The sequence below is a fragment of the Cyprinodon variegatus genome, unplaced genomic scaffold, assembly GCF_000732505.1.
Source record: "Cyprinodon variegatus isolate N-32 unplaced genomic scaffold, C_variegatus-1.0 Scaffold315, whole genome shotgun sequence".
Lineage (NCBI taxonomy): Eukaryota > Metazoa > Chordata > Actinopteri > Cyprinodontiformes > Cyprinodontidae > Cyprinodon > Cyprinodon variegatus.
The window spans coordinates 804,783-824,816 of record NW_015150768.1 but is presented as its reverse complement, the minus strand read 5'-3'; the positions used below and the strand labels follow the sequence as shown (position 1 = coordinate 824,816).

At 37.7% G+C, this 20,034-nt stretch overlaps 1 protein-coding gene across 1 annotated transcript in view; it reads left to right on the top strand.

Annotated features, from left to right (window-relative positions):
• Nucleotides 1–508: 508 nt before the first annotated feature.
• Nucleotides 509–20,034, top strand: part of LOC107090900 (collagen alpha-1(V) chain-like) — a 101,021-nt gene continuing 81,495 nt past the window's right edge. The window contains exon 1 of the mRNA XM_015384526.1: nucleotides 509–978. Coding sequence (XP_015240012.1) covers nucleotides 879–978 — 100 coding nt within the window. The 5' untranslated portion in view covers nucleotides 509–878. The remainder of the gene's footprint in view (nucleotides 979–20,034) is intronic.

Here is a 20,034-nt window from a genome sequence, read left to right as displayed (position 1 = left end):
ACATCTAGAGAATGGACATTTAGATAGAGGACTCGAATAAGTGCCTGGTTGTTCACCTGAATAACTAGACTGGACTCTGTATAGGAAATGTCAGAGCAGACTCTTCCTGTTTAGGAAACTGAGGTCTTTTGGAGTGCAGGGATGCACTAGAAAGCAGTCCTGTTGTCACTTTATGAAGGGGACCCCTGAGCGTCGACCTTGACCCTGACCTGTAGTGAAGCCACCTCCAGGGCCACCTTTTTGCGACACTGAGGCCCCTGAGGATGTTTAAGAATGCTTTGGATTTCCCGCTTCAGTCATTCCTTCAGAGAATAAAAAAGAAAAGAAAAAAAATCTACAGTGTAAAAAGTTGGAGGCGTGAAAGTTTCCCCTCAGCCTTTTTTTTTTTTTTCTTCCCTCCCTCGGCCAATAAAAAGGGCCGCCTTTAATAAGCGGACTCCTCTGATTTGTCCGGATCTGCTGTCCGGGACGTGAGTGACAGCCCGGGTGGAGGGTTGGTAGATTTTGTTTCCCCCCCTTTCAGCTTTGCCCCCCTCTGACTTGAAGGGACTCTGTGTGACGCGACTGAAGCAAAGGGGGCCACACTAGAGCCTCGCAGGCGCAGCGGTGCGGGACAGTTCAGAAGCGCAGAGAGGAGAGGCGCACTGCGGGGAGACAGACGGAGCGCACCCGTCAACCAGCTGGAGGAACCCTACTTTAAAACCCCTTATGGCTGCTTGAGACACACCAATACACCCCCCCTCCCCCTTTTCTCTCTTTCTCTTGGACTCCTTTGGACTTCTACTTTTTTTTGGTCCTGACCAGAAGTTGTTGCAAGTCTAATTAAGTCGCTCCTAGTTGAGAAGTGAATCCACTTGCAGTGGACGGCGCAGGCGGCCATGGATACCCATATAAGATGGAAAGATAAACGGAGAATAAGGGACACCCCGATTACTTTAGCGGTGATTCTGCTTTTTGTCACGTCGTTTGCAGATTCAGGTAAGATGCAGCAGACCTGGGATGAGTGTGGATCAGCTTTGGAAAAAAGTTTTTCCCCTCAGTGGGTCACTGATGAGCGCCCCTCCTCCTTTATTGCTGTCTTTCCTTACCCAGCTTGCAGGATTAGACACTATTAAAGATTGAAATAGCTGATTTTGTCATAAAGTTTTAGTTTATTTATTTTTTATTTTTAGAAATGCTGCTGTGCATTCTGTTATCTGGTTCAGTAGCGCTTTTAAGGGGAAATTAAATGGGGCAGGGGCCCCTTTTACACATTTGCCAGCCCATAGTATGTATAATGCATACATTATAAAACACACAGATGAAAAATAACTTAGTTATAGATGATAAGTATTAATTGTTATTTGTTTTTATTTATATACCTCATTCTGTTTACAGTATGTCTATAATAAATAAATAAATAATAAAACTCCTGACATTCCATCATGGCTTTTACTTTGTTGTGAGTCATCCCAATTGTTAGTGGTCACCATGTTGTCACTACTTTTAAAACTTTATGCAATTCCCTCTTACTATTCTCTCCCATCTAGAGCTAATTAATTACAGGATAGCAGAAAGGTATTTATTTATTTATTTATAATTATAAACACTTATCAAAGGAGACTTTCCCAAAGATTTATATTTGAACTACTGTGTGGACTTTTTTGCAGGAATATTTTTTTGTGGAACACTTCAAGAGAAATCAGGGAGGCGTTTGCAGCTCTTTTTTTTCTCTAAACAGATGGGGAGGATGAGTAGAGCTTTCACAAGAGGGAGGGGCCGTAGCTCATCTGGAGTGGTAGGGTGGAGCAACTTGAAGGTCTCCAACACCAGGGGACATGGTTTCCAGAGTCCTGAAGTCCCTGGGTTTCTTTTTGTCAATATGCATTCATGTACAAAAAACAGCCTTTCATTCAAATGTGATTCAGAAATCTGAATCTGATGCATTCTTATTCTAGGGAGACATTTAGGGCTTGGTTCTGGCCTATAAGCTTTAATAGATTTTTTAAAATTAGAATCCTAAGTTGGCCTGGCACTGCTGGTGGTCTCTTGTAATGTCCCAACATAAGCATCTGAGCTGAACAGCTGGCTTCTTCATTGTGTTTTACACTGAAAGTGGTGACAGCCTTGTGAATTTGGTGAATTACGGTGAAATCTTAAAACTCAGGTCTCCCATAATAAGGTCATAATATGATATTTGAATTTAGATGGCTTTTGTGAACCAGAGGCTGGAGCTGGATGATTGTGCTGCAGGCTTGATTAAAAACCATCTACTGAATTGACTTGTGAAAGGGGTCCTTAGGGCACTGGTACACTTCCTGAAACATGGAGCTGACATATGCCAAATGGGTGATACTTGATGATTGAGTGGTAATAACATGTCATGAACACGGAAAAACCTGTGTAAAATAATTACCCCCTTCATCAGAGGATGAACGTTTTTCAATCATTCTGCTCTTTTGATTTGGCTTTCAACAGAACACGGTTAGTAATCTTAAAAGCTGTAAAAGAGTAAAAAAAAAGGATCTTTTGATTCTTTTTTACCCTTAAGGCAAACGAAGAGATATTCACTTTTTCCAAATTTTCTTTAATGATATGCCTCTTCTCACCCATGCTTAAAATCCACTTAGTCTCCGAGGCTAACCTTTCGTACATTTGTTTAAAAATATCTTCTCAGATAAACCGTTAGGGCTTTATATGAGTCTTAAACTCTATTGTTGTCCTGCTGCTTGAGAGTGTTGACATCTGCGATAAACATGGTGAAACAAAGCATGCTTTTGTTATATGTATATCATACCGATCCTAATGCGAAGCTTGAATAAGACGTCAGTTTTAATTAAAAACTGTAGTTGAAGTGGCAATGATTGTTGGTTAACAGCGTTGCTTCACAGCAAGAGGGACTTCAGTCCCAGCTGCAAAGGCCTTTCTGTGGGAAGCTAGCATTTCCTTCCTGTCCATGCTCTCCAAAATATGAATGCTAGGTTAATTAGTGATTACTCATGGAAAGAATGACATTATGAGGACATGGTTGTTAGATTCAAGTCCTGTAATATTGGCTCTTTGCTATACTAGAGGAAATTTTATTATTCACAGAATAAGATATATATGTATACCGTTTTTGGTGCTTGATTTTTGATTTGTTCTTAAGTTAGACTCAAAAGAGAGATTGATCTAATTGTCTTCCCCCTGTGTCACTTTTACATGTTTTTGATAATATTAAATTCTTTTTTAGAGGAACAATTTATTTCTTAGTATGTATCTCTGGGTGTTTTCAAAAATATGCCTTTAAGATACCTTCTTAAAGCTAATAAAATTCGAATTACGTATTACTTGAAGAATCTTATTGAAACAAAAAAGACCTATAATATTCTTTTAAAGTTTAATGCCGTCTAACTTTAATAATAAGGATAAGTTTGTCCTTTGTTTAACGTCCAACTATTGGGTGTCTTAAATCTTCTTTTCATGGTGATTTATTTAACCTAGAAATAATGTGTCTCTGCTTTGCTCATTTGGGTACATCTTGTCCAAATCTAACCTGGTGAAAGATGCTAACCAGTCAATATCGGACTCGCCCGTTTGATGTGGCCTACATTCCACCACAACGACCTAAACAACTTTTCAACTGCATTCAGACTTCCATAAGCTTCTTTATGTTCACTTGATGTTCCAACCACAAATGCATGTTGTGTAGATTAAACTTTTCTTTTCCTCTAAAACAATTTGGCTTGGTAGCCATTTTTGCGGGTAATATAAACTTCTTGGGTTGCCTTTTTGCTACGTGGCTAGTTGCTAACCATTCATTGTAACAAATGACTTTCAAGCAAAAAAAGGCAGATATAGTTAAATATATGCTCATGTTGTGATTCTCAGTTCATAGAAGGAAATGTTTTAATCTGAAAGTAGTAAGTGCATGAAAGGTTTGTTTTTTGCTTAATTTTATTAATACTAACAAAAGTCCAAGTGAAAGTCTGGTTAACTTGGGAGGCCATGTTCTGCCGTCAATTAGGAACCATTAAGGCTAAGTGAAAAGTAACATTAACATCAGGCCTGTAAGTCCCTGAGGTAAAGAACAAGAGAAAAGGTCAAAGTTCAGAGGTGACACTTATACCATCCATATTGTTGTAATTATGTTTTTACTGCCAAAGGAAGATACATTTTTTTTTTATTTGTGTAAATACTGTAAGTACTCCGGAAAGTTAGACTGAGATAAAGAGTAAGTTTGGTTTAATAGAGAGAAGCTTAAGTATTTTTTAAACTATTCTCTGCCTAGATTATAGTTTCCATTTTGAGTCTTTCCTAATTGTTTCACAGTTATATCTTATTGCCTGTGAGCAGTCATTTTTTTCTTTTCATGTCATAGGAGTTGCTTTAATCATTCAATAGTTTAATGACAAAATGGAATAGCATAAAAATTATATTTTACTTATTTTCAGTAAATTGGTTTTAACTGATTATCCAAATGTGTCTTTTAACGATCTTTGTCCACAGCAGGAAATCCACATAGGACCAGAACCCAGTCATCAGAAATACTAAAATAACATTCTTTGAATACCTTAGGCAAATGAAAACAGGGCTGTACTTTATCCAAACCAAAAGGTAATATATGGCAGCAGTTGAGAAGCAGTTGTTTAGCGAAAACCTAAAATAATATATCCAGGAAAAAGGAGTTATGCTATAAACTCCAACGTGTTTAATCCTAATGTAAGTTCAAAAGGGATAAACAGAAGACCTGGTCTCTCTCTGAGCGCCTTCCCATCTGGATTCGATAAGTTCCATTCTGCTGTCTGCTAAGCCCTCCAAAAAGCCAAAGAAATGTCTTCCAGATGTTTTCCTCTCATTCTTGGTGGAACAGGGGAACCATGAAGAAAAAAAAAACACATTTTCTTTCAAGAGAAAATACGCCATTATGTGTTTGTTTCAGAGAAAATTTCCAATCAAATAATACTGACACACTTGTAGAGAGTTTTAGGGGTATAATAGCAACATATGCCTTTTATTTAGCCATTTTTTAACTCGGGTCATTAAAAGGTTCCCTTTGTTTCTGTGGGTCAACTTTATGGCAGGGCTAAAGGTCTTCCACAGCTGGTCCACAGCTGCGTTTGATCTAGAATTGCTTTCTATCTGGATATCTCTCAAAAGGACATTTTATGGATTGGTCAATGCCCTTTAGCATCAGTTTTTTCATAAAGACAGTAAAAAGACCCCAAAAAAGCTAATAGATTTTTTTGTGGAATGCCCACAGTTCGTACTCTTGTGGGGTGCTATCAACCAAGGCTTATCTTCATTTATAAAATGTTAGTCATTCATCTCTCTTAGTTTATGATAGCAATTAAAAGTGTCAATATTCTTTTTTCTGTTTTTTTTGGAAAACTGCAGCTTATTGAATGTTTGAGGAAGAACTTGGTCGGGAAAGTTCTCTTTTATTCAGTTTAATTATCTTTTCTCATCTATTTCATGTTCTTTGAATAGGTTTTAGCGCTGCTGGTTCTTACCCTTGTTCTATTAGCTTTATCGAGGTCATGTCCGACAATATCAGATAAGTGGCCATGAGAGAGACCAGCTTCTTGTGTGTGCCTATTGACTTGCTGCAGAGGAAGGCATCTGGCACTGCATGGAGTAGCAGTGACCCTGGAAGTGCATGTTTCACTTCAAGTCTGTAAATGCAGGCTTTGTTGAAAAGGGATTCTGTAAAACAGTTAGAAACCCTGATAACAACATGGCAAATAAACCAAAATATGCAGGACAAGTCTTAGGCCCAAAGTCAGAGATAAGGACATTTTTTGTGACTCAATCAATGCATCATTTGCCATATCCTGTTTCAGATTAACATTGAGGCTTATTTATACTAATGAATGGCTGATTATTTTTCAAAGTGTTGCAGAGTGTTTAATTTTTGACTATTTGCTGAATCTCACTATATGCATAAATTGAGATTCTATTTAAATCACAAATCAGTCCAAATTGCTAATTACAGAAGCAGTTTGTTCTGTAGCCTTTATGCAAAATGAAAAGAAAAGTGACTGTACTGGTTTGAAAGCGTCTGATGTCAAGGTTGGCCTTGTTACTTTGTGATGCAACCTCACTTTTTTTGGGGGGACTTATTATGCTTTGTTGCTGGATGTTGTGCATGGCAGAATGATGATCTACATCTGCTCCAGACTTACAAGCTGTGCATTCACTTCCACAGTGAAACAGTGCTTTTCTCTGTAATGGTATTATAATTATTGAGCATGGAAAGAAATGTATGACTCATCCTTTCCAACCCTATTCCCCCTTCTCCAGCCAGAGCTTAGCCACAACTTTGGTAGCAAAAAACTGAGTGTAAGCATTTTTTTCCCCATAAGAAGAAACAATGGTTTTTGGTCAGTCATGAAAGTCTACTTAAGTCATATGTACTGTAATTAAAATTTATAAGGTGATGAAAGTTTTAATGAAAGGACGGACAAAGTGGGACAGGATTTGTCAATTAAGCAGAATTTTGTTTTTTCACTAGAAACTTAATTTATTTGGTGTTGCTGCAAGAAGGGACTGAGCTTAGCTTTTGCCACACACATCAGTATGTGTCTGAGCAGACTTTAAGAGATTTATTTCAGGGAGGATAGAAACATTGAATATTAACAGCAGTCAATCCTATGTATGGAATATAAAACACAATTTCTGCACACCCCACAAGCTACAGTACTTACTTTCCTATAAGGTGGGGCACAGGTGGATTAATTGTACTGATGAAACATCTGTTGAAAAGGCAGGAAATTCAGGAATAAACTCATGTAAACTGAAAAAAACTAAACAAAACAAAAAAAAAAGTTGTAGATACAGATAAAAAAGTAGTAAAAAAAAAAAAAGAAATACCATGAAGCAAACAGGTTTCAGAATGTCAGAAGTTCTGTATTATAGTATATGACATGCCCAAAAAGTAAAAAAAAAAGTGTAAAACCAAACCACTGGACTTTGTTTTCCCAGTTTGAAGACATTTTGCTTCCCATGGGAATAACATGGGAATTTACAGTAGGCTGTCATGGTAGGTATACAACCTGCTACACCATGTCATTGGAAAACCCATGCCATGCCACAAGGGAGGGTTGCTAAGATATGACTAAAGGTGACCGTAACCCCATTTTGACCAAATTAGGGTCCTGAAAAATCTAAAAGGTAGCAATTTTGCCAGGACTCCAACTAAATAAAAGGCGCTCGGAACTGTAAAAATTACATGAAGTTTTAATAAAACAACATTATTTTTGATTTACAAGAGGATGTCACAGATAAGGTTTTAAGCTTTTTTTTTTATATCTGCTGCATTTAACAGGGTGCGAGGGTAGGTGAGTCAAAAGTGATGCAATAATGCTGAGCCCCAACTGCAAACTCCAGCCTTATTCCAAGTAGGAGGATATAAAGTTGTTCTCCATGAACAAGTTTGCCTGTACTGAAATCAAATGGTGTAGAAGTTTCAAGTGGAACAGTGTGTTTAAATGCAGTTGTTACTGTTAATTTTGTGACTGAGAACAGCATACAGTGCTGAGTTTATTGACCAAGCAAGGATTTTAGTTGCTGTATCCATCACATTCAGTATAATAAGCGAAAAGTTCAGCATGGTCTTCACAGGCAGGCTGGTTTTCCCTATCGTCACTTCGGTAAAGCTATCGTTTCATTCCACCTTATATTTCTGTGTAGCTGCTATAAACACACCTACTATTCTTAAATAAACAATACTGTGCTCGGACATTTTGGAAGTGGGATGTCAACCGTTTCTTCTAATTTTTTTCTGCATTTCGCTTTTTATGTTGATCACTACCCCTCTGTGGTTGTTTGTGAGTACTGCACATCCGCTTCAATTATAAACGTGTGCAGTGTTTCTATGGGCTTGCGCCGGCGCACACAGACCGGAGTGACAACCCAACACGCGTGTATATCTCGGCCTTAAGCCATGGAAGGATAATTCTATTGTTTAGGTTGCTTAGTGTAAAGAACCTCTAAAAATATCTTGTTTGTGGAACCTGAAGGACTAGAATACACCTTTCTATACCTTTACCTGGGTTGGAAGCTGTTTCTACCTGCTTATTTGCTGTGTGGAACTTGCTGTGTGCAACTTTCCATTGAAGTTGACAAAGCTCTTCATTACTGCCAACTGGCAACATTTTTAATTTTTTTATTTAATTCGGCCATTATGCTGGCTCGGTCCTTAAGTCCTTCAAACCTTGCATCCAATGTTCATACACTGTCCTTGAGGCCTGCTTTGAGGGCTTAGCAAGGGCTTGTTGCATGAAGATTAGGTACAAGAGCATTGAGGGTTTATTTTTGATATATTAGTGACCTATACTGTATGTCCTGCTGTTGAAGCAGAGTTATGAACGTCTACGAGCCGATTAAAAAGAGCCTCACACACTGCGTATGTGCAAACAAGGGAATTCTTGTTCTTCCTTTGGACTGACAAGTCCGACCAGCGCCATCATATGGCGCCGAGTCCCACTTGTGGTTTTCTGACACACAGTGTGAGCCGTTAGCATGTATCAGAGCAATGTACAGTCTAAAAAGATACATCATCAGCTGTGAGCTTTTAAACCCTGCAGTTTCGTCATACAGTTTGAGCTGTAGCTGATTACAAAGGTCGCTAAAACAAATTAAGATCAGAATATTGTTCAGACCAATAAAAATCACAATGTGGACCTAACGAAAGTGCATTAAATAAATTATTAAATGTTATTTTCCGTTGTTACCTGAAAAAAATTGCTATGGTCCCATACATCTATGCTAAAGGTCCCATACATCCTGCATCCTTTTTTTTTTTCCCTTTGGACTTCTCTGTGATACTTGCATTTTTTTTCTACTAGTTGTTTTCCAAACCATCCTTCTAAGACCCATAGTATTATATTAACTACTGTCCTGAGGGGAAGATGTTGAAAACTGGTAAGGATTGGACAGAAATGAAATGAATTGAGAGTAATGCTTGATTGACTGACTTCCACTTATTTTTCTCATTGTGGACTTTTCCTTAAAGTAATTAACTGCTTTTGGAACAGCAAGTGGGTAGCTGATTCAGTTGATTTATTGCATGATGCAGGCATAGAAGCAGGATCTTATTTGCACATTAACTTCTGTTCTTTTATAGGGTTGATGTTGCTCAAGTGAAACACTAGTTAACGTGTCAGTTAGAAAGAGATTTATGCTTGACTTGGCTGTCACTCCAATTAGGGTGTGTTATTTGGCACCTCATGACATCTTCAGTTATTTTGCTCAGTTTTAGATTTAAGTGTTTGTACCGATTAGAGAACTCATTCACTCTTTAAAGCAAATATTAGATTTTTCCTTCCATTCTCCCCTTTTTTAAACCCTCTTATTGACCTTATTACCTTTAATGTTTTCTTTATTCTACAAACTACTTTCCTCAAAAGAAAAATTCTTACTAAAAACGTCCATATCAATTTATAATTCATCTTTAACATGGGAATCCATCCATCCATCCATCCATCCATCCATCCATCCATCCATCCATCCATCCATCCATCCATCCATCCATCCATCCATCCATCCATCACATTCAACTCAATTCAGCTTATTTATATAGCGCCAATTCACAACACCTTTCATCTCAAGGCACTTTGCAGTTCACCAGATCATACAGTCAATTTTATTATAAGTGTTGTATCTAAGGAAAGCGAGTTGATTGCATCACCTCACACTAGGCATGCTTGTAGCGACAGTGGAAAGGAAAAACTCCCTTTTAACAGGAAGAAACCTCCAGCAGAACAAGGCTCAGTGTGAGCGGCCATCTGTCGAGGCCGACTGGGATTCAAAAAAACAGAAGCATACGCACAGAAAGAAGCAGAGATATAAAAGGCAATTGTAAAAGGCAGCCCGTCTATTAAAACACACATCCAGGCAGACGAGCTCCGAGCCAGCTCCCATGTCAGAGGATGAAGAGAGCACATCCAGTTAGTTAGAGTCAGAGAAACAGGACCACACTGAAAAACAGGCCAATCTCCAACATCTATAAACAAAGGTGTTGATGGCAGCAGCACAGCTGATATTTCTTTCCAGGATGGGGTCACAGCCGAATAGACTCTTCCAACCAGCTCTTCCATGTTGCCTTGGATAAGTGTTTCTGATTGTTGTGTTGAAATATTGCTCTTCATCCCATTTTCAGAAGAAAACGTAAAATTCTCTGTTTCAGTATATACCATATATGTATGTATTGATAGTCTCCTTGATGAGCTCTACCTCCCTACAGGACAACACACTCATGAAGCTCCAAACCTTGATACTCCCTCAACCATGCCTGACTTAAACCTACAAAGATTGCATCGTGCCTCTACCCCACAGGAAATGTGTGGTTCCTGTAGTCAATATCATTGATCCATGTTCAGGATGAAAGCTATACAAGTCATTTAATATAATTTCCAGCTTATGGTGTGAGCACTGACAGGCTGAACCATACCACTTCAATGTCTTTAGCAATATAACGGTCTCTTTAAGCAGAGTATGTGCACTGAACTCCTTTCGTCAACCATGGTGAGTTGATTCTGACTGGAACATGTTGTGTAGACCTCTGTACAGTCTCAACTACCTTGTTTCAGCTCAGTTCAGCTAATTAGAAATGTTCCTATTGCAGAGCTTGACTTTGTGTAGAACATCAATTCTGTAGTCAGATCCTTTAAGTTCGTTGCCAAGCAGGCCAATGTTGAACTTCTGATGACAAGATTAAGAAAGTGTGAGACTGATAACACCAAACGTAACACAACTACTCTCTATTCACACCTGAGACCTGGCAACACTAATGACTCACAACAAGAAGGCGAAATAGCTAATTGAGCCGAATGTGGACATTTCCCCTTACCGCTCTACTTACATTTGTTACTAGTGATTAAGACATTATAGGCTGGTTGTTGAGTTATTTTGAAGGAATAGCTATTGTAAGCTGATCAACAAGATGTATGCTACTGTACTATGTGTTAAGGAATTATATATTCAGTGTTGTCATAAGAAAAGAAATTTAGACTTTAGACAAATGTGATGAGGTCTACTTAACTTGGGATGGAATAAATGGCATTCTGTACATATATCGAACGACACCCGTCTTTTTTACAGAGGATTTCAGGCTAACTCACAGCTAGAGTTAAATCACTATAAACTCCCCTTTTTTATAAAGACTAAAGCCATGCATACAATGTGCAATATTTTCAATCGTAGCACAAGTCAAACTGTAGGACAAAACTGCAGGGTTTAGTAGTTCACAACTCACAATACATGTTCTCACGCCGCACGGCCTGAACTTACGATGGCCGACTGAATTACAAACATTCTTGATTTTCTCCCAACCTTACGATTCCTGATCGGGAGGTGATCATGTGAGACAATGATCGCCCCTCATTACCCCCTGTACACTACACGACGCACAACGCACGATTAGGTTGAAAGTCGGCCCAATGGAAAATTCTTGCACGACTGGAGAATCGGCCCGAAAAGGACAAAAATTCGTACAGTGCATGCTCTGCTTAAGTTTTTAATACTAAATTAGTTTTAAAATTGGCTTTTCTGTATTAGGATTAGTTATATGTAGATGTATTTTTGTATTTGTATTCTTTCTTTTTAGTGCATTATGTGTTGAATGATAGTTACGTACAGTAGGCTATTTTGGCCATGATTTTCTGAAGTTCCAGCCATAGAACCCCTATCTGGAGTTAGAAACAGAAATCTTAGCAAGATAATGATTAAAAACAGGCTGCATAAAATACATTTGAGGGTGGATATGAAAAAAAACAAACAAAGGTTGATGAAACTGGGAGAAGAAAAGGCGGAAATGGGATGAGAGAACCACAGATACCGAGGCAGAGATAACAGTAATCACATATGCACCTCAAAATGACTATGCCTCTACTTTTTTTGCAGTAAAAAGAGCATTCTGAGGTGTACCATGGAATCTTGAGTCAGTTTTTCCATCTCAGTTTCAGAGGGAGGCAGACAGTGATTTATCTGCTCTCTGCTGTGTGCTGCAGCATGGAGACAGTGAAGTAAACCATCTGGTATTCCCACTGTTAAAGCAATAAGAGGCCATTCAGTGCACTGAGCCTCAGAGTACACCAGTAACGCTCTTGTCAGTAGAATCCTTTTTCACTTTTCTTAGTTATTTCCTTGTAAAAAGCTTGAAAGTTCTGGTACCCTTTCTGCAGAATGTGTTGAGCATTACGAGGAACATCATGGAATTTTGGGGCACAAGCAGGTCGATCTCACATGACTGAATACTTCCACTGACTCTTGCAACCTGCTGTTTTTTTTCAGTGTATAGCTCTGAGCAGCAGTCAGTTTACTGAAGTGTCTTAAAAAACTGATAATTCAAGTCTAGACTGATAGTGAGTTGGGAAGTTGCTGCAGACTTTGTCAATGCATGTTTGACACTAAGCTAAATTAAACTTATTATAAAACCACAGTTGTGTTGCATTTAGATAGGAATAGGTCAAAGATTACATTGGATGACTAATACTATATGGTAAAACTCCCCTTACAATGAAATAGAGTTGGCCTGTCTTATAAAATAATTGTGTCCTCTATTAGAAATATTATTGTTCTAAGTCAATTAATTGTGGCAAAGTTGGAAACTGAATCAAATTTTTTTCTGTTTTTTTTCTTCCCTGGCATATTTTACCACAGCTGTGCTGCCAGAGGCATCATGTCAGTACTAAGATGTTTCCTTTACGTTATCACAGTCTGAAGAGTTTTACTGTAAGGTGTCTGTGCTACATCATCAGCTTCAGCCTTAAATTCAAGGAAAAAACACCTCAAGTATGTTATTCAGCTTGACAGGATGCATGAAGTTAATGAGGTCAGTAACTGAGGTTTACTGAGGTTGTTACTGAAGTGTGTTTTATCCTGACAGGAGCCGTTTCCCAGTGCAGAACTCTGTGTGAATGTCTCGGCAAGTCCAGACAGAAGGAATCATGCACACAGAAGTCTGTGCATTTTCTGCTTATACTGGTCCAAGCCCGGAAACTGGTCTAGGTTCCAAGAAGTTAAGTTTAGCTTTAAGGCCTATAAGGCCATATGTTTCCTCCTATCCCCCACCTAAGATCCTTCATTATGATAGAACTAGACAGACTGACAAATGGCCGTTTCTACATTTTTTAAACGGGACTCAAGACTTTGAAGAGTTCACCGTTACCATGAACATAGCCAAGCCTTGGGGTAATTTGGAGGTTTAATGCCTAACCTCATTTTTGGACACACTCAATGAAGCAATACAAAGACAATTTGCAAAGGTCCTGAGCTAGATATGGTATTCTTTGGTATGGGAATGGTGCTTTGTTTGTTGTAGGTACATGGCTAGACATAATTCACATACAGACTAGGAGGGATAATTTATCTTAGCTATGAAGCGGCTGGTGCACCAGGTTAAGGTTTAGCATCATGCCTGCATTTTTACTTAGGGTTGAAATTATACAGGTGGCAGTTCCACACAGAGCACACTGTAGCACTGATAAACCTGTCCTCTCTAATAGCTCAGCAGGGATCCCAAAGTGCTCCTATCATATTAAATGTCCCTTTGGTAGTTTTGAAATTGCTCCAACTTTTTTCTTTTTCTTAACATTGTTAATCATCGGTAGAAGTTTTTTGTAGGTTGTAAGGAAAGATAAGCAGGTGACAATAAATGTATGTCACTGTGGTTTATTTAATTTCAATCAGATTAGACAGGATGATGCAAGTTTCAAAAAGAAAGGTAAAATTGAATTCCCTGCTTTGACTTTTATAAAGATGATTACAAATAAATGTTTTTTAAAAGCCAGGTTTCAACATTTGCATTTGGATTGTTTAAAGCTACAGTACACCCTTCCTTCTAGTTCTGATCTTGAATGATCATATTCTGAGATGGCTTGAACATAATTTAGGGTTTTTGACCTCACATTATTCCTTCTTACATGCTTGTGATTGTCATTCATACTGGATTTAGATTACCTGTGTGTTCATTAGCATAATTGCAGTCCCTGTTGTATGATTTCCTCGTCTGGTTGTATTAAATTCTCCAAGACCTGAATGATCTTAAGTGTGTCTGATGTCAAGGTTTTTTTTTTTTTTTCATATTTTCTATTCAACACCTCCAGGCTCTAGCATGTTGTCCTTTTTTCTAAATAAAGCTGCTTCAACTTTTAAAACAGAACTAACAAAATGTCCTCCGCCTCTTTTTACAGTCAGATAGCCTGGCTTTAACAATTTAAAGCAGGAACCTTAATTGTAGCCTGCTGTACTCACAGCAAGGCTCGAACTTTACAACAGTTGGCATCAGGTTTTATAACAAAATCAGGTGAAATTATACAAAAAAGTGCTCCTCCACCACCACCACCCCCCCGTCTGTGAAACACTCCAGGAGGGGGAAGTCTCTCATGTGGCTTTCTTACTTTTGGCTGTGCTGGTTTCCAAGAGAGGCAGGGTCCTCTTTATGGCTACTAATTACTCCATGTCCTCAGCCCTAGGTCAAGCATGTGCCTGAGAGTCAGCCCTCACTTCAGGAAGGGCTGATGGAGGAGAAGGATAGAGGGCAGTCCGAAAATGAAGAATGTTAATCCCCCCCTCATGAAAAAGGTCATCGTGCACTGGCTCTGCACCCCTCCTGCTGTCAAATAAAATTGTGCCGTCTGGAGTCACTGAGAGCTGTTACAGCGGCTGTGTGTGTGTGAGAGTGAGTGGGTGGGTGGGTTTAAGTATGTGTGTGTGCGCCTTTGTGAAAAGTGAGGGAAGATGAATGCTTAGAGGAACGGGATCCACCACAGTCTTGGCTCTGAGCCAGATAAAGGATTAGGAACCCAGCACTTGAGCTTCTGTTCACTTACAGACTGAATAAAAGTGTTACAATAAGGTCAGATTGGCAGAAGGAGATTTATTATCCCAAATAATAAACTATTATTTTGTCAGCAGGTAGTTTTAATGTAATCTGTGTCATTTTATGATCTCATTGGACCTCATTCTGCCAGTGTTTGCCAAACACTCTAATAGCAGCTTAAAGAAGTCAAGCTTTCAAAGAAATGCTTTCCTTGCATATTTCTTGGTCTTATATTTGAAGTATGCAAGTGACACAACCGAGTTTTCTAATGTTAAAAGGCTTTAATGCTTATTTTTCCATTTATATATGATAACCTTTGTAATCAATTCGACTTTAGTGACGTAATGCTCACACAATTGTTTTGTAAAGCTTTTTCTATATTGCAAAGATCCATGTCATGGATCATCATATTCCTCTAAGACCTTAATCTGTTGTTAGAGGCCAAGTATTGGCAGCAAAAGCAGAGATCAAGCTTTTTATGGCTGTTACTAAATTCTGGTTTTCTTCTGTGCCTGGTCTGCGGATTCCAATATCATGGATTCATATTTTCTACACAGCACTAAAAACTGCAAAATAGAGCAAGATATGCAGCATATAATATGATGAAAGTAAAAATTTGGAAATCAACAGGATATTTAAGTTAATGTGATGAATTAAAGCTATGCTGGCAAAGTTGATATACAGTTCCGTCTTTTTTTTTTAAATCTTTCATGTGAAAATGGTGTCAAATGTGTGGCATACTTGCAAATAGGTAATGTACACAGAATCGTGTGGTATAAGCAGTTTCTGTGTACTTGAGGTGAACCTGCCTCTTGAATGTGAAGGGGCTTGGGAAGTTTTTTTTGGCTTCTACTTCCAGAGGTGTTGGTTTCTCGAGGGACCTTTCTTGTTAAGTTGGTAAACATCTCAGTTTAACAAGGTGGGATTGGGCCCCATACCTGCTGCTTGGGATGTGGTCAGGAGTGCTTCCGCTGCCAGGTCGACGGCCGGTGACAGAAATATGTGAATGAAAGAGTCTCTGAGAAAATGCTCTGTAGAAAAGGGTGTTGAAGTGTTAATGTTTGCCTTTGATTATTTCTGCATTTCATATTTCCCTTTTTCTCTTTGAATCATTTTTAGGTGAAAATATATATTCTCTGTCTGTCAGAGGACATTTGTGAAGTATGTCATTTTGAATTTTTTGGAGGACAGGATCTATGTTGCCTTTCTTTAAAGTCTGACCTCTTGATTTTGAGGTTTAAAGTGCGTATTTGCATAAATATTCACAGCAATTAAGCATTTGAGCAAACACTGCTCTAAAAATCAGATTTGTTCAGTATTAACCTGCAAGTCATTCAAAGCTAATCAAGCGAATATTAGACAAATTAGATAAATTAGGGTTCGTTCATGATTAGTCATTTTCTTGTGCATCCCTTGCTGAAACTGTCACACTCTTGCCATCTCCTAAAGTTGTAAACTTAAAATTGGCCGGTTGTTTACTACTTGTAGCTTACCACTGTAGTTTAAAAGAAAAAACAAGAAAATTAAACTGATAACAGGAATGTGATTGGTAAATATTCTGTATAATAATAATTTGTCTTTTTGGTAAGCAACAGGAAAGTATAGGAGCAGTCTTACCTGGAGTTAGCAGAAAAAGGTGGGGGTGGGGAAGTTTTGTTTAGTACTCTATCCTCCAAGCATCCACATGAAAACTCCATCCAGGTTCACTCTGGAAACTAGAAAATATTACAGAGAGCAATGTATAAAATCACCAGGATATGTGAAACTATGAAGGTTTCTCATACTTTCTTATTTTCCAATAAAATGATAAGCTGGTAATTCGAGAAAGATAGATAAAACTTTTCTGGTAATTTCTGTTTTTTTTTCTGTAAAACAAACCTTGTGATTCATTCACTTCACTTTTTTTCTAAAGAGAATATCTTCTAACATACCTGCCATCTGTGTTCATTGTTTACATTCAGAGCATAAGCATCTCTTACGTTGCTACTATGACAAACATTTATGGACTTTAAATATTAAAATGTCAGAAGAATGTTGTACCTTATTGATTAGTATGAGGCTAATTTTACCAGAACCACAGTTTTGGCTGTATTCCCTTTACAATGTAAATATTCAACATACCTCTGAGAAGACCAAATTCCTCCAGAGTTCAATGTGTAAACTTTTACTCGCTCAGGCTTTTTAGTCTTGCTCTATGTTGCTGTCCTGCAGCCTGAATGAACCACTGACATGTAAAGACATGGCAGAGAACATGGCTTCCTTTTAAATACCTTCCTAGATTTTTGTACGTCTTTCATTTTAAACTCCCAACTTCTAGGTTTAAGTCTTCCTCACTCAGTAACAACACCAAAATTGAAGAGTATTGTCTGCAGGACCTCACAGCATTTATGTATGGAGAATTAACTGATCAGAAAAATATTTTTAGTTGCCAACCAACCAGATCCAAGTCAGGCCTAATCCAACAGAAATCAGCTGATTTTAGTCAACAGCTAATTCTTTTATATTTCTCCTACCTCTATATTGAAAGAAATATTGAATTTAACTATGAGCTTAGTTCAAAGAAACATATTGAATTATCAACTGTGTTCTCAATATTGGTGAGATGCTGTTACTTATAAAAAAAATTAAATGAGCTATGGCAGATCTTGGCTGCTGTTGGTTTATAATTAGTTACCTAATTATAATGACGGACAACAGTTGCACTAGAAGGAAATGTTCTCGATGTTATGGTTTTATGACAGTGAATGTATTTGTATGGTCATGAGACAATTGTTAATTGTAGATGAAAAGGATGCTTTCAACATCTGAAGTCAAATAGAGGTTTTGTCCAAATAAGGACATGGGGACACTGTGATAAAAGAGACTACATGTGGATATAGAATGAAAGCAGAGCCTTTGCTTGACTGGCTATGGCTACATCTGGAGTAGAAGACTGGGATTGTGTATTTTGACTTTAATCTGGACACATTTAAACTCCATTAGCTGACCATGGTCACTGTGTTAAGTTTAAGAGCTCTTTCCATGCCTTGTACGGGCTGCTTCTTAACCGCGACAAGTCATCGATTCATCTGTTTCCAAAGCGGATAAGGTTTGGATGTTGGCAGGAACTACTGGGTCAAAGCAGACTGCTGTAGATTTTATAGACGGCATTGACTTTTCTTAAAAGACACCCTATCTTTATAAAACAGTTTACATGATCTCTATGCTTATTTTCCTGTACGTTTAAGGGCTTTTCAGTGAGCTAAAACAGAAAGAGTCTTCTAAACCATAGTTCAGTGTCCACCACAATACTTGTAATAGGATAACTTTGTCACCATTTTTTAATGTAATATATTTTGCTCCCAAAATTAAATCACAAAACTGTGATTCTGCATCATGTGATTTTTGTTTATTTGGCCAAGTAGATGGACTCTCGCTTTCTTTTTTTTTTGGTGGTCTTAGATACTGAAGCTTGGAGTGTAACTCACACCAAAGTCCTCCTTTTTTCAATGTAAACTGTAAGGCGTGAATCTATAGGGTGCTATTTATAGTTATGCTTTTTTTACGTTTACATCTGATATATTTTATTTCTGCAATATTTGTGCCAAAACCAGCAGCTATTGCGGTTGAATTTTCCCATTGGTTCAGGTGATTGGTAGAGATATTTTTCACAGATAAAGGCCTTCAGCCACCATGGCTCCAAACTTGTGAGAGGCAGTGGCAGAGGGACTATACAGTATATTGATCTGTTGTTAGTGGAAATTTTTCAGTTGCTTTAGTTGTTTATTCCTAATACTGCAAAAGAGACATGTTCAATGGTTTGAGGGCATCAGTGCTTATTTATGTAAGTGAGTGTGGTCAGCTGATATGATGTCTTTCTTTCTTGAGTCCATTGACACGACATTACAAAAGTCCTAGGGCTGCAATTAACGATTCTTTTTCAAATCAATTAAACTGTTGATTGGCAACTGTTTCAATTAATTGATTAATAATGGGATAGCAAAAAGTTCCTTGAAGAAGATGTTTTATGAAACATGAAATGAAGCCAGGTGAAAATAAAACTTCAGAGCAGCGACATCGTATATATATTTTTTAAAATATAATTAATTAATGATAAATAATTTTTTTTTATTAATTACTGCTCTAAGTTGGTTGCTCTGTCTCTACACTCAAGTTAATGATTAATTGATTACTGACTGCAAAAAAAAGAAAATTAAAAACAATCCACTGGGTTTTGTTTCCAACTTGGAAGAAACCCCCCAGTGAATTGTTTTTAATTTATTTTTTTGGAATGAGTTTGACTGGATGACTGAGAACCTTCAGCAGCAAATTGATTACTGAATTAGTTGACTATTATTTTAATGATCGTTTAATCATGATTAATCCGATTTATTGTTTCAGCCCTAAACTTTACAGTGATTTAGGATTTACTTTTTTTAATTCAAAGTAAACGTCTTCAACATTGATACTGCAGGGTTTAAATAGCTTACACCTACACCTCAAGATGAATCCAGATACTATCACCTAGGGTGAAGGATTTTGTGAAAAATCTAAATTGTCATTAATCTCAAACAATATTGCAATTGCAATTTTTATTACGATTCCCCTTTAAACTAAGCAGAAATATGTAGATTTTTCACTTGAGGGTTTCAGTTCTTCCATGACCTTGTTGCAGGACTTTAGTGTAAACCTTGTGTACTGTACTGCTTGCAACTGTCTCTTCCATTCTGTGCATTGGGCAAAACAATTTCAAGCATATCACTGCCACCTAAAAGGCTGCAGGGAGAAATGTATTAACCTCATTTACCTGACTGTTGTTAAATGTAAGGTAACTAAAATTGAGTGCAATTTGAAAATTGCGTTTTGGTAAATTGTGATTATATTGCAAATGCTATTAATGGCCCAGCCCTGGATAGTTCTTAATAAATACTTCATAAATCAGATATATAGTGTTTACATGATATGAAAACATTTTTTTTCCTTAGTAAAAAATGGACACTGTGCTCAGTATTGCAGCTCCTGCTATGGGACATTTCTTGAAACATCTTTGTGTTTTTCAAAAACTCCCCACTGTTAGTTGGACCTTTAACCCTAAAACCTTTATAGAAGCCCTACAGAAACACAACAGTTTCTGAACAGAAATAGTACAGATTGAGACAAAGAATTATTTTGGATGAATAAGGGAATGTTTCCCATCAGATAATAATGTAACATATGCCCTTTTACTCTGAAAGTCAGTGTTATTTGATTAAACACCCTCTTCATAGCAGATG